Consider the following 13,368-nt stretch of genomic DNA (forward strand, 5'->3'; position numbering starts at 1 on the left):
TAGGGCATGTATGGAATCGTACGAGATCCATAAGCTTCTCCCAGGGATGGGGTTTGGGTTTGCTTCTCTTGCACTCCCAGTGGCGGACAAGCAGCGCATTATTGGAGGCTGGGAGGAAACAAGTCTTACGACAAATGACATTCACATTGTGAAAGAACTGGAGAACCGGACTGAATTAGCTCCTAAATTTAGAATGAAAATCATCATTCCCATCGAGCGTCAGCTGATTGATGCAAGAGCTACCGTAAATTATAAATGGGATTCCTCGCTTCCTACTCCACCCCGGCTGTCTGAGCGCCACAGGGAAAAGAGGGCAGCCATGCCGCAGAGGAGAGCGGCAAGACCGTTTGCGTTTCTTCTGCAGACATGTAAATAAAAAGCTGAGGAAACAGTCAGCAGGATGTTTAATCTCAGAGTGTCAGTGTAAACACCTCATTAACACATCTAGATAAATTAAAAACAAAAAAAGACACAGTCAATTAAAGCTTTGCACTGGGTGGGGATCTCAGCGGCATAAGATTAACCTGGGATGCAAATCAGGCCGAGAATGTAGGTCGCATATTGGAATTAGCTCCATATAGTAAGTGGGTTTGCTCTGTATCCTCTGCTAGCCTCCTAGATAAAATGTGAATTATATTCACCACTGTATGCCCAATTTGAGGAGCCAGCTCTTCTGACAGACTCCTGCAGGTTGGCAGATAACCTCCCTATTGGGTTTTCCTGCTTGAAAACACGTTTAAAAATTTACTTTTCTTCTTCATGATGCATCATTGCTGCGAAAAACCTTAAATCTGAATGCAAATTAGTCAGCAAGTGTCCAGTGGGCGGTCCTAAGCGAGTCTAGTCATCACAAACCTCTCCAACACCTTCTCCATTGCCTTGACTGTCCAGTCTTCTCTTGCCGCTCACGGAAATGCCATGCATGTGACACTAGTTTCCAGGGCACTTGTCTGGTTGAGGACCGCCCACTGGACCCTTGAGACCTAACTTGCATACAAATAACAAGTTTGCTTTCTAAACAGTTTGGCAACACTAATTTACAATGGACAATCTATATGGCATATAGGGCAATAGAGGTGGATTAGATCTTTCATATGAAGGGGGGGGGGTACGAACATAGGGAAGTGGAGTTCACATGAAAATAGGGGAAAATTCTGAAAAATGGTGACAGTGACCCGCAATCAGATCTGAAAAGGAGAGCGCTATATCTAGAGGACAGGTGAACGATACAAAGGCCGTGTCTTCATCGTTGCTGATCTCTCAGTGCAGAATGGTGGCGCCACGCCCCTTTAAGTTTGCTCATCCCAAGGATATATATCAGAATGTGGAAAGAGTGACTAATATCAAGGTAAAGATCACTTTGCAGACCTTCGCGGGAACCCACAGCACTTATGTATCGCTTGGTTAATCTCCATCCTTGTAAAAAGGAGCTAAAGTTGTAAGATTTATCAGAAGCATCATGTGAAACAATGATCCAGTGTCTGCTTGTAGAATGGCTTCTGCCTGCCAGACCATTTACCAGTGAATCATCCCATCCTGCCCACACTGGCAGTTACCATCATCACGCCACCTTCTGTTTCTTTACTTCACTTTTTATAGGAGAATTACGAGCTAAAATAAAAGCTAAACAAAGAAAACTCCCATAATACATTAATCACCTATCCTGTAGATCGTTGTGTAATGTTTATCACTGGAGGGACCACCACTTAACACAAGGGGGCCCAAAGTCCTCTGAGAATGGAGGAGCCTTAGTGAGCATGTGCGACCACAGCTCCCCATTCACTGGTGGCACACACATGCTCACTGCTGCTCCAATCACATGAACATATATACATTTTAGTATTTTAGTTTTTTGGGTTTTTTTATGTGCTGGAAGGGCTCCTAGCTGAGCCCCCCACATATGACCACAGCCCTTTGCTTTGTACACACTTCATATACATAGAGAGTCAACGGTCCTGTTGCATGCTAAACTTCCATTACGTACGGCCCCTCGTAACATTTCTATAATCTTAACGAGGCACCATAACAGTCATAGCCCCCCCATAATTACAGACCACCAGTCTATGACGATCACTTACAAATGAGACAGGACATATTACTTGTAACTGGAAGAACGGGCTTTGAGGAAGTCTGGTTTCACTAGAGTCCTTCTGATAATCAGAACCAGACCCCCCCCCCCCCCCCTCCCGCCGCGTGGTTGCAGTTAGAAGAAATGTTCTGACCCAACCAGAAGCCCCCTGTGTGCATGAATGAGGATAGTGGCCCATAACTGATAACTTAAGGTACCTTCACACGAAACGACATTATAACGATATCGCTAGCAATCCGTGACGTTGCAGCGTCCTCGCTAGCGATATCGTTTCGTTTGACACGCAGCAGCGATCAGGATCCTGCTGTGATGTCGCTGGTCGCTGAATAAAGTCCAGAACTTTATTTGGTCGTCCGATCGCTGTGTATCGTTGTGTTTGAAAGCAAAAGCAACGATACCAGCGATGTTTTACACTGGTAACCAGGGTAAACATCGGGTTACTAAGCGCAGGGCCGCGCTTAGTTACCCGATGTTTACCCTGGTTACTAGCGTAAAATGTAAAAAAAACAAACAGCACATACTCACATTGCGTCCCCTGCAGTCTGCTTCCTCCTCTGACTCAGCGCCGCAAAGTGAAAGTGAAAGCAGCACAGCGGTGACGTCACCGCTCTGCTCTCACTGTACGGCGCTCAGTCAGTCAGGAAGTGGACGCAGGGGGACGTGAATGTAAGTATGTGCTGTTTGTTTTTTTTAGATTTTACGCTGGTAACCAGGGTAAACATCGGGTTACTAAGCGCGGCCCTGCGCTTAGTTACCCGATGTTTACCCTGGTTACCAGGGGACCTCGGCATAGTTGATCGCTGGAGAGCGGTCTGTGTGACAGCTCTCCAGCGACCAAACAGCGACGCTGCAGCGATCGACATCGTTGTCGCTATCGCTGCAGCGTCGCTTCGTGTGAAGGTACCTTTACCCACAGAATAGGCGATTGCTTGTCATCAGTGAGGGTCTGACTGTTGGGACCCCTACTGATTCTAAGAATATGGCTCTGTCAATAGGTGATAACTTGGCTGGGTGGGGAGGAAAGGGGGGAAAGAAAAAAAAAAAAAAAAAAAAAAGAGAGAGCTGAAGATCACTGCCTGCAAAGGGATCAGTAAAAGCTTCCAGTGCTGGGTTTCTCCACCATGATTGCAGCCATCTGCTCGTCCCCTATAACTGGGTCCAACAAAAAAACCAATACATTTTAGGGGTCAATTTGACCCCAGGAGTCAAGATGACTGTTTTATTGGCCAGAGCAGCTATAGGGTCCTTAACAGAATAAACATGCAAGAAAAAAAAAGAAGATATGAAACGTTAAATGCATGGTTTAGCGCCTGGGATTTATCCATAGAAAGCTGAGGGTCAGGGGGGTCCAGTCCATGGGATCTTAAATCGATCCCAAGAACAGGGGCTACCAGAATGGAGCGCTGGGCACCGCTACCTCCGACAGTCCGCCTTCACTCTATTTTAAAAGAAAATTTCTTAACTTTGCTATTGGGATCAGTGCAGGGTGATGGCCTCAGCGGTCAGACCCCCAAGCAAACAGCAAGTTAAACACTTATTCCTGAGGATAAGTGTGAACTATCCGGATGGTATCAACACTTCAATCTCAATATCTTAATTTGTTGACAGCAATCAGAGAATGTGAAAACTGAGAAAATTGATATTACATTTGCAAAAATGTTCTTTTAATTGAAAAAATGAAAAATAAAACTGGAAACTTCCTTAAATAATTCTTTATGGTACATTTACAGAGGCGAAATCGGCAGCAAATGGTGCAAATTTCAGCGTAGACTCTGCTGCAAAAAAACTGCAGATTTACAGCAGACTCAGCCTTTATTTTGCAAAAAAACTGCATGCAATGTTGGGAGCCTCAGTGAATAGACCAGGCAGTTTTACTAACTGAGATTTCATGACGTTTTATCCACAGCATTGACACTGACAGGAAAATGCACTGTGAATTCGATCCTGAACGAAGACATCCTCAAATGTTAAAGTCATTTTCTGTCGATGGTCCCACTGTTTGCATATGAATTGAGCTAATGATCCATTACCAACCTAGTCAGTGGCTTCTCCAGCGTCAGATTATTCCTATTAATGAAACCTCTAAAATTCCCATGACCTGGGGCAAGCAAAGCCCACCGGATCTTTTATTCAGGAGTGTGAGCAGTCATTGGATGGTCTGTAACAGATAAAGGCTGACACAATGACCTTCACTGAAGAAGCATGCGTCTACCAAGAAGCCATTGAATGCATTGTTAACACTCGCACACAACAGACCTCTATATACTGCAATCAACTTTACTCCCATAGCCGCCCTTGTGCCACCCTTTACCAGACCTTCAGTGAAAGGCACAGACGGGATCAAACATGCAGCAGGAAGCGGCTGTGCCCATCGCCAAACACTGGAGAAACAGGAGCTTAATCCGGGGCACTGCTGACTGGGCAGAACACTGCGGCACTAATTCTCTGCCAGCGCTCTAACAGGTCGTGGGGGCGTGCGGACCGGATCAGACGCCACATGCTGCTCAGAGCAATGTGCACAAAGCTACAACATGTGAGCTTAGGTGACAGAGCAGATGGCGCCCCAGCGAGCCGCAGGTTGGGTCTGCCTCCGATAAGTCACTCCAATGGCAGTTCTGCTGGGCTTGCTTTATGTTCGCTGTATCCATATCTCCTGCCGAGCCCAATTAAAACAATAATTAAATATCACCCAAGGCTTAATGAGGTACCACTATATTGCCCACCAAAATACAATATATGTACACTTAAAGGGGCAGTAACAAACCTTTATTACCTTTCGACAGGATAGAGGATAAATGTATGATCTCTGGGGGTTCTGTTACTAAGAACTGGGATTCAAATTCCTCTGAACGGTACTGCGCATGTGCGACCACTACCTGTGTAGACCAGAGTGGTCGCACAGGCTCAACAGTGCTCCTTGCACACAGGAGACTTTGGGACTTTTTAGTGGGGCCTCAACAATCATTTACCTATTTAGTGGATAATAAATATTAGTGAAACAACCCCTTTAAAAAAATAAATAAACCATTTACTACACGGCTACCGATTCTACATATATATTAGACAGTTGTGAACTGAATGGTTGCACAGCAGACAGCTTTCTCCTAATTCATGGAGACTCCAGTGTGCTTTACAAGAGGGTCGATGTCAGACTCCTGTGGGAATGGCTGATCTCCCGAAGACCTTATGGATCGGCTGCTGGAATTCCAATGGTCCAGATCCTTCTTTCCAGACATTATTGGGGGAAGAGTCGGGAGATCCTCATACAATTAATCAGCCAATCTTAAGTTTGGACAACTTTAGTCTAATGTGTATGGGACTAAACAGGGAGCAACTCCTTTATAAAGGATGTGTATTAAGAAGAGTTAAAGGGAACCTGTCAGCAGATTTGGCCGATATAAGATATGGCCACTGACATTCTATAATGCTGTAGATAAGCCCCCGATGCGATCGGCAAGTGAAGAAAAATAAGTTATATTATACTCACCCAGGGGGTGGTCCGGTTCGATGGGTGTTGCAGGTACGGGTTCGATGCCTCCCATCTTCTTGCAACGCCGCCCTCCTGCTTCTTCATCGCTCCCCGGCATCACGCTCCTGCACAGACGTACTTTTCTGTCCAGTTGAGGGCAGAGTAAAGTAGTGCAGTGCGCAGGCGCCAGGAAAGGTCAGAGGCCCAGCGCCTGTGCACTGCAGTACTTTACTCTGCCCTCAACAGGGCAGATAAGTACATCTGTGCAGGAGCGCCGATACCGGGGAGTGATTAAGCAACAGGAGGGGGGCATCGCAAGAAGATGGGAGGCATCGAACCCGTACCTGCAATACCCATCGAACTGGACCACCCCCTGGATGAGTATAATATAACTTATTTTTCTTCACTTGCAGGTCGGACCGGGGGCTTATCTATAGCATTATAGAATGCTGTAGATAAGCCCTGAAAGGCGGTGGCCGCATCTTATAGCAGCAAAATCTGCTGACAGGTTCCCTTTAAGTTGTGGTATTATTAAAGCCAAGGACGGGAAAAAATAAAGTTCAGACTCTGCAGTTTAGAAGAAAGATGAATGTCCCAGGGTCTGTGGCACTAAAGCATGAACAGGACTTTTGTCCCAGAATGGCATTCCTGCTCCCCTCCCCCTCTGTCCCATTCTTACAGATCTCTCTGGGCTGAAGTGACAGCAGGATAACAGGAGCTGGAGGAAACTGCTGCTTATGGGAACAGTTCTTCCTACCTTCCTCTATGGGGATGGGAAAGACAGCTGACTGCTGACCCCATATGTGACTGCTGTGATGTGTGACGCTTCATGTCTAGGCAACCGCTGCAAGAATAGAAAAATGTCTTTCTTTGTAGGGACATACAAGTCTGCGCGATCTACGGGCCAAGGACACCGAGAGCCTCGTTGTGCATCACTTTACTATGTGCAGGCCGGCACAATGTGGAGAAATAGACAAAAAAAAAGGGGGATTGCTCAAGCCATGCTGCAGAGCAATCATCAACAGGATGTTACAGACATTGCCGCCTCAATATGTCACACACCCCTTTAAATCAGGGCACTGAAGAATGCTCTGGTAGAGGCAAACTAAACTCAACATGTGATATTATAGGGGGGCTCAGCTGTGTGGATTTGGGAGATCTGACTCCTTAAACAGGAACAAAAATTTTTTTTATGATCGCTGGATCATGATCCTGGGAATGGGGGCTCAAAGCCCCCTGTGTGAGTGAAGCAAGTGCATCCACCACTCCGATACACCATGAATAGAGAAATGGGGGCACATGATGAGAAAAGGCCGATTCACACAGAAGACCACATTATTGTCATCAGCGGGGGTTCATCATCCAGGATAGGTGATATTTGCCGTTTAAAGGGACAACCACTTTAAGTTGGGAAACTTTGGAAGAGGAGGATCATTCTTCATGCAGATCTGATTGTCCCCAGTTAGAGAGGACCAACGTCAGCCACGAGTGATGTCTGTGGCCTGCAGAGGGCACTCTATAAGGTGGTGGCCATGCCATCAGCACACCATGGTTGTGAAGCACTTTAGGGTCCACTAGCTCATCTCCATCGGATAAATGCTCGGCTCCCTGCTGCCACAGGCAACAATATCCTACCAGGTACCTAGGCTGAGGATTTCCTGGGACATGAGGCATGTGTGATCTGCAACTAACGTACCCAACAGCCGTGAAATGATGGATTACCAGTCAGTCTGGCATTGTGTCAGACTCCAGGAACTGCACAGGCCAAATCACATGCAAAGTTTGGCCAACTCCACATTCTTGTCTTTTTTTAAGCCAGTTTACTTGTCACTAATGAACTGCTGCAGAATTTGGGAACTTGTTTTATTCATTTACACGAATGATAGAAATGATGACAGCAAAAAAAAGGAAGTCTCTGGCTGTGGTCACTGCCTGGCCTGAAGGGATTCATCCACACAAGCCAATTTCTAAACTATTTAGGCCCCTGTGTACACCCGGATATGTCAAATAAGACGGATCATTTTCTTTCCCGTCGGGCTTTGGTCACACTTCTTTACGAGCAGTGTCAGCACCAAGAAAGCTCCTAAGACACCTGCCCAACATGTCCACAGATATCATGAATACCATGGAATGTAACAGAGCGTTTACTTGGCATACGCACGATAGGTGAGAACTTTTAGATCGGTGATGATTGACTCCCAAGACCCCATCTATTGGCAGGAATGGAGACTTCTGTTCCCAGTCTTGAATGGTGCCAAGGCGTCCATGCTTTATTGCCACTCCATTCATTCTCCATTGGATTAGCGGAGATAACAGGCGATGGACTCCATCCAAACAAGGGACATTATTCCCCAATACAGGCGATAGTAGGGGTGCAAGCGGGTGGACTCATCGATTTCCACATCACATGCAAAATCCACGCCATGATTTCACTTCTTAAAAGTGCACACAATGGGGGAGATAATCAAGAATTGTCTAACAGCAAAACTGGCTTAATTTCCCATAGCAACCAATCAAAGCTCAGCGTTCACTTCTGACACTGCTCTGGTAGAATGAAAGCTGCACTCTGGTTGCTATGGGAATTTAAGCCACTTTTGCTATTAGACAGTTTTTGATTATCTTCCCCCCCCCCAATGGGTCAATAGAAGCTTAAAATGGAAGAGAAATCCGGTGCAGTGACTCTGCTAGAGAAGGGGGATTCGATGATTGCAGTGGCTAGAGATCTGGGAGTGTCGCAGCTGAAGCGGTCGGCGGCATCACTGTCTCCTGGCACGGTACCACAGAGGACGTCAGGCTCTGGCGCACCTAAGATGACTTCACCAATGACTGACAAGTCCCCTGCGCTCCTCCAGAACATGGCAACTAGGACAAGTCGCCACCGCCTGCAGAAGGACCTGGGTCTACCAAGTCGCCATGCCGCAGAGAAGCCCCCGCTAACAGCAGCAATGGAGAAGAAAAGACAACTTCTGCAGGAAATATCAAGACTGGGCATCTGAGAAGTGGAAGAAAGTGATGTTTAGTGATGAGCACTCCAGGCTGGTCAGGGAAGGCTCACAAATTGTACGGCGTCACGGTATAACCCCTAATATACGGTTAAGACCGTAAACACCCCGCCGGTGTGATGTGTGGGGGGCAGTCAGTGGACGGATAGGCCAGGCAGGTTTGTACTTCCTTCCCAAGAATGTAAGTATGAAAGCAAGCCGTTCTATTCATGTTTTGGAAGGACATTTGCTTAGTTTTTGGGCCACTCACCAGTGTGATTACTGCCCACAAAGCCAAAGCGTGACAACGTTTCACAATGACAGAACAGTAACATTATAGAGTGGTCAGGTAATCCTCTGACCTTCACCCCATGGAAAATGCCAAGAAAGTAATGATAAACAAGGTTCAAGAGTCATGAGCCGGCACCATTAGCGACCTACAGGAGGAGCTGAAGACGCCGCGGGTGACCATGGACTCCACATACTTCACCAGCCGTGCCCACACCAAAACTACTGCAGATAGTGACAGGATGTAAGGGTGACATGGCAAAATAATAAATGTAGCCAAATATCCACAATAAAACTCTAACATGTTAACATTTTGTGGTTTCATTGAACTTGTACAGATTTCTTTTTTTTTTTTTTTAAATCGGCACTGTACTTTCTGGATAGGTGACATTTCTTACAAGAACATCCCTTTATTTTATACTCTCAAATGCTTCCCTATATTTGGGAACGCTGCTATCTATCTATCTATCTATCTATCTATATTAAATGGCCACTGTATGCCAATACCTTCCATGACGGTCTGTTGTATATGTCTGAGAAATCTCTCAAATTCCTCAAAAAAAGGAACTGTCAAGTCCTGAAAGCAGAATCAGAGAAACTCATCTGCCTTCTTCCAAAAGCAGCCCCACTCCTGTCCATGCGTGGAATTGCAGCTTACTGCCACTGAAGTGAATGGGACTCAGCTGCAGTGCCGCACATAACCGCTAAACAAGGGAGGCGCTCTAAATGAACGAAAGCTGCCATATATATATCCAATAATGGACATTGCCTTTAAGACAAAACTTGGTTGATGATTTACTTTATCTAGTGCAGTTAATGAAATTCTCCTTTGACATCAAAAGATAAAAGTCTCTGCCAGGTAGCACCTTAGTCCCCAGGTATCTGACTGATGGCATCTTTTATGGGGACGTCTCGGTGGTACAATGGTGCAAGACCGGGGGCACCACCGACCCTGCCAACATCTGCTGCACCTTGATCTACACGGTGGATTTCACACGCAGGAGGACGCCTCCGCATAAAAGTCACCTTGCTCTGCCGTCCTGGATTATAAGACAAAGCAGCTAAAGAAAGTTTGTGCCAACTTGTAAGCCGATAGCCCAGTATGTAACAGACACGGACCTTACCTTTTGCAGACTGGTCGGATTTAACTGGGTTTTGTCAATTATTTTTATTGCAACCTGGAAAAAAAGAGGGAGAAAAAAAAAAAAAAGGTTAAGAGTTTGTAAATCTGTGCAGCCAATACTGAATGTTGCTGGCGCTCCTGTGCTCATGGGGCACCTGGACCCTGGCATGCAACCCAATACCGGATAACTTACCAGGGCGCAATATTAACCGGATGCAGTTCAAAGCATAATATACATAGAAGCCAAACTATAGCCTGGCTACAGATCACAACCACATGGGGGCATGGCGGGGGCGGTCAGCAAGTCAGATAAGCAGTGATTTCTATTGGGAAATCAGATTTGAGGCCCCCACAGCAATGGCACAAAGTGATCTGAACTTAAGGAATTTTTGTTCTGCCGTGGTCCCTTGTTCAGCATTTTTGATAGGTGGGAGTAGAGGTTCTAGAGACCCCACCCAAACCAGGAGAGAGTCCGGGGTGGGGGGCCTGACCCTGAAGACTTGCCACTGTGACAACTAATCTCCCTCCGTACACCACCTTGCAAGCTTCCATCCCTTCTGTGCATCTAAAGAGCAGTAGGGGTCTCAGGACCCGGGCCACCACCAATCAATAGTACGAAAAATCTTACAAAAATAGATTAGATAGATAGATATAGAATGTTTCAACATTTAGTTACAGACATAAAAATTAAAAATACTGTAAAATCTAAAGCACTTTTTTTTTTATTAAGTCTCCTTGTTCTTCAGGAGATAGCACGCTGCCAAAAGGCAACCAGCAAAGTGCACGAGAGTCAGGAAAGGCCATCATCTATCTAAAGTGTATGGGGACATGGGAAGCGTTACTATTACAGATGTGATCATGTAACGCACTTTGATGAATGTCTCCTACACACAGACCATGACGGTCTCTACGCTGCTCCAATCTCGGACGAGGGAATAGATATGATGAAATCTTAGATCTGTACAGAACCATCAAGCAGCCAATAAATCATCAGTCAGTAAAGACTCAGCGGCTGGAGATCATCCGACGCCGATCATGCCTGGGTGTTCCCGCATGCTATAACCCTACAAATCATGGGCCTAGTATGATCCGCTGACCCAAATGCAGCAGTCTTATGGGCATAACCAAGACAGAGGAGCTCAGATCATGACACCTGCGGCCATTGCACAAAGCACAGCCCGCAATCGGATTGGGAGTTGCATATATATGAGAAACCGGCCTAAATGTGTGCCTTATGGTATTTCTCCGTGAAAATTGAAATCAATATAATGTGCTGGACCACAAATACAAAGCCTGCTTTTCCATTGAATATACTTAGATTGAAGGGTTTAAATGGCAATGGTGGAAAGAAGTCATTAGATTGGTAGTGGTGCCACAGAGGAACATGCATGGAGATGGCACTAGCTTGGCAGGGGTGCCACAGAGGAACATGCATGGAGATGGCACCAACTTGGCAGTGGTGCCACAGAGGAACATGCATTGAGATGCCACTAGCTTGGCAGGGGTGCCACAGAGGAACATGCATGGAGATGGCACTAGCTTGGCAGGGGTGCCACAGAGGAACATGCATGGAGATGGCACTAGCTTGGCAGTGGTGCCACAGAGGAACATGCATGGAGATGCCACTAGCTTGGCAGTGGTGCCACAGAGGAACATGCATGGAGATGCCACCAGCTTGGCAGTGGTGCCACAGAGGAACATGCATGGAGATGCCACCAGCTTGGCAGTGATGCAACAGAGCAGTCAATTTCCCTACATTACTCACCAATTACAGAGAGTGAAGTTTTCCACCAAACAAGACTCAATGCATTCAAGATCTTGTCGATACACAAATGTTTTGTGTGGCTGAAAAGCTAATGCACCATTTAAGTGGGTCTAGTTTGGCCCTAAACTTAGAATGCCCACATGGTTAGACAGGTTTTTAGTTCCCTGGATGCCAAAAGCGAGCATTCAGCAATTCACAAGAAGCTTGGCATGACTGGTTCCCAGATTGTTCTGGTTTGTGCAGGCTTGCCCATTTCAGTAAAGAAGGCAAACCTGTACTTATCCTGTAAGAGCGTCTGCACATGCCTTCTGGGGTGCATTTACTTTTGCACACAGAGCCCTAACCAAATCATTTTAGTTTTTTGGGGAGGGGATAAATCTTTATCGAAGTAGTGTAGCTGTCCATTAACCATAAGTGGCTGCCAATCAGCTGTAAAGTCACTGATCTTCAGTGGAAAAGGAAGAAAATTAAAAAAAAACAATTCTCTGAGTGCTCCCATTACCCCAGTGTGAGGTCCATTCATACAGAAGATCAAACGCTGTGAAACGACTTCATCTTGAAGAGGTAATTAATGATCGCCCAAGAATCTGAGACCCACATAAAACTGCTCTCCGTACAAACGATATGTATAAATAAATACATTTGCAGCCAAGTAATTTCCTAAATGTGCCCTGCTTCTAATGATTAGAAAATACAAAAGTTATCTGAATTTGTGCATAAAGTCTTCCTGTGACCTTTTCCTGCAATCAGGCGGATTGTGTAGTGGAGCGCGCAGAGCACAGATTTCCAGTGGAGCTCTATAGTGAATACACAATGAGGTCTCGGAACGATAGGCGAGCCTTAATAACATTCCAGCACACGGTGACATTGACATACGCAGGCGCTCTTCTCCCCCTTATGTAACAGGCCGGGGAGAAGAGTGACTGGAGAACGTAGTAATCCCATGGACTCACCTCTCTGCCGGTGAGGATGTGCCGAGCCAGTTTTACTTTTGCAAAATTTCCTTTGCCGATTGTTTTTAGAAGTCTGTAGTTTCCAATGTGCGGCTGCTCATCAGCACAAGAAGCTATCGAGTTCCTGTTTCGGGCTCCGGAACGGCCAGGCCGGGACGGGACATCTTGCCGGCCATCTCCGTGAGATGTGTGCTGCAATGAGAAAGAAAAACAAAAACATTCTTATTAAAAAAATAAATATATCTGATCTCTATCCCTAAACATCTGAGCGCTCAACCTCTACATGCACAGAAAAGCAACTGCAAAGCTTGTTGAAAAGGGACACCCAAAAACTTATCACCTGTTCAATGGGGATCTAGATGCCAAGCCCTCAAACAATCCCGGGAATGGGGTCCTAAAGTCCCCTGTGTGACTGGGGTGGTAGAGAGCATGAGCGACCACCACTCCTACAGACGGTGGATGTAGCAGGAGGTCGCACTTGCTCAATATGACACCATTCTCAAAAGGCTCAAGATCAATGGTTGACTCCACACTGATTACACATTTATGCTTTTTGTGGTCCAACAATGCAAACCCAAATCGAACACACCGGAGTGGCACCATGGCAGTGACCTCAAAAGTCAATAGTGTGCACTCTCCCATTTCCTAAGGACAGTCATTACAGGGATGGAGGTGGTATCAGACATGATAATTTAGGTTT

The 13,368-nt window shown here is 46.1% G+C and overlaps 1 protein-coding gene across 5 annotated transcripts in view; it reads right to left on the reverse strand.

The window, feature by feature from the left end:
• The window catches only part of MARK3 (microtubule affinity regulating kinase 3), an 87,353-nt gene that overhangs the window by 55,614 nt on the left and 18,371 nt on the right, over positions 1-13,368 (reverse strand). For all 5 annotated transcript variants that reach the window (XM_077266965.1, XM_077266950.1, XM_077266957.1 and 2 more), the window contains exons 2-3: positions 12,669-12,860; positions 9,952-10,005 (exon numbers count right to left, since the gene is read on the reverse strand). In XM_077266965.1, coding sequence (XP_077123080.1) covers positions 9,952-10,005; positions 12,669-12,860 — 246 coding nt within the window. The remainder of the gene's footprint in view (positions 1-9,951; positions 10,006-12,668; positions 12,861-13,368) is intronic.

Source organism: Ranitomeya variabilis, chromosome 1, assembly GCF_051348905.1.
Source record: "Ranitomeya variabilis isolate aRanVar5 chromosome 1, aRanVar5.hap1, whole genome shotgun sequence".
Classification (NCBI taxonomy): Eukaryota; Metazoa; Chordata; class Amphibia; order Anura; family Dendrobatidae; genus Ranitomeya; species Ranitomeya variabilis.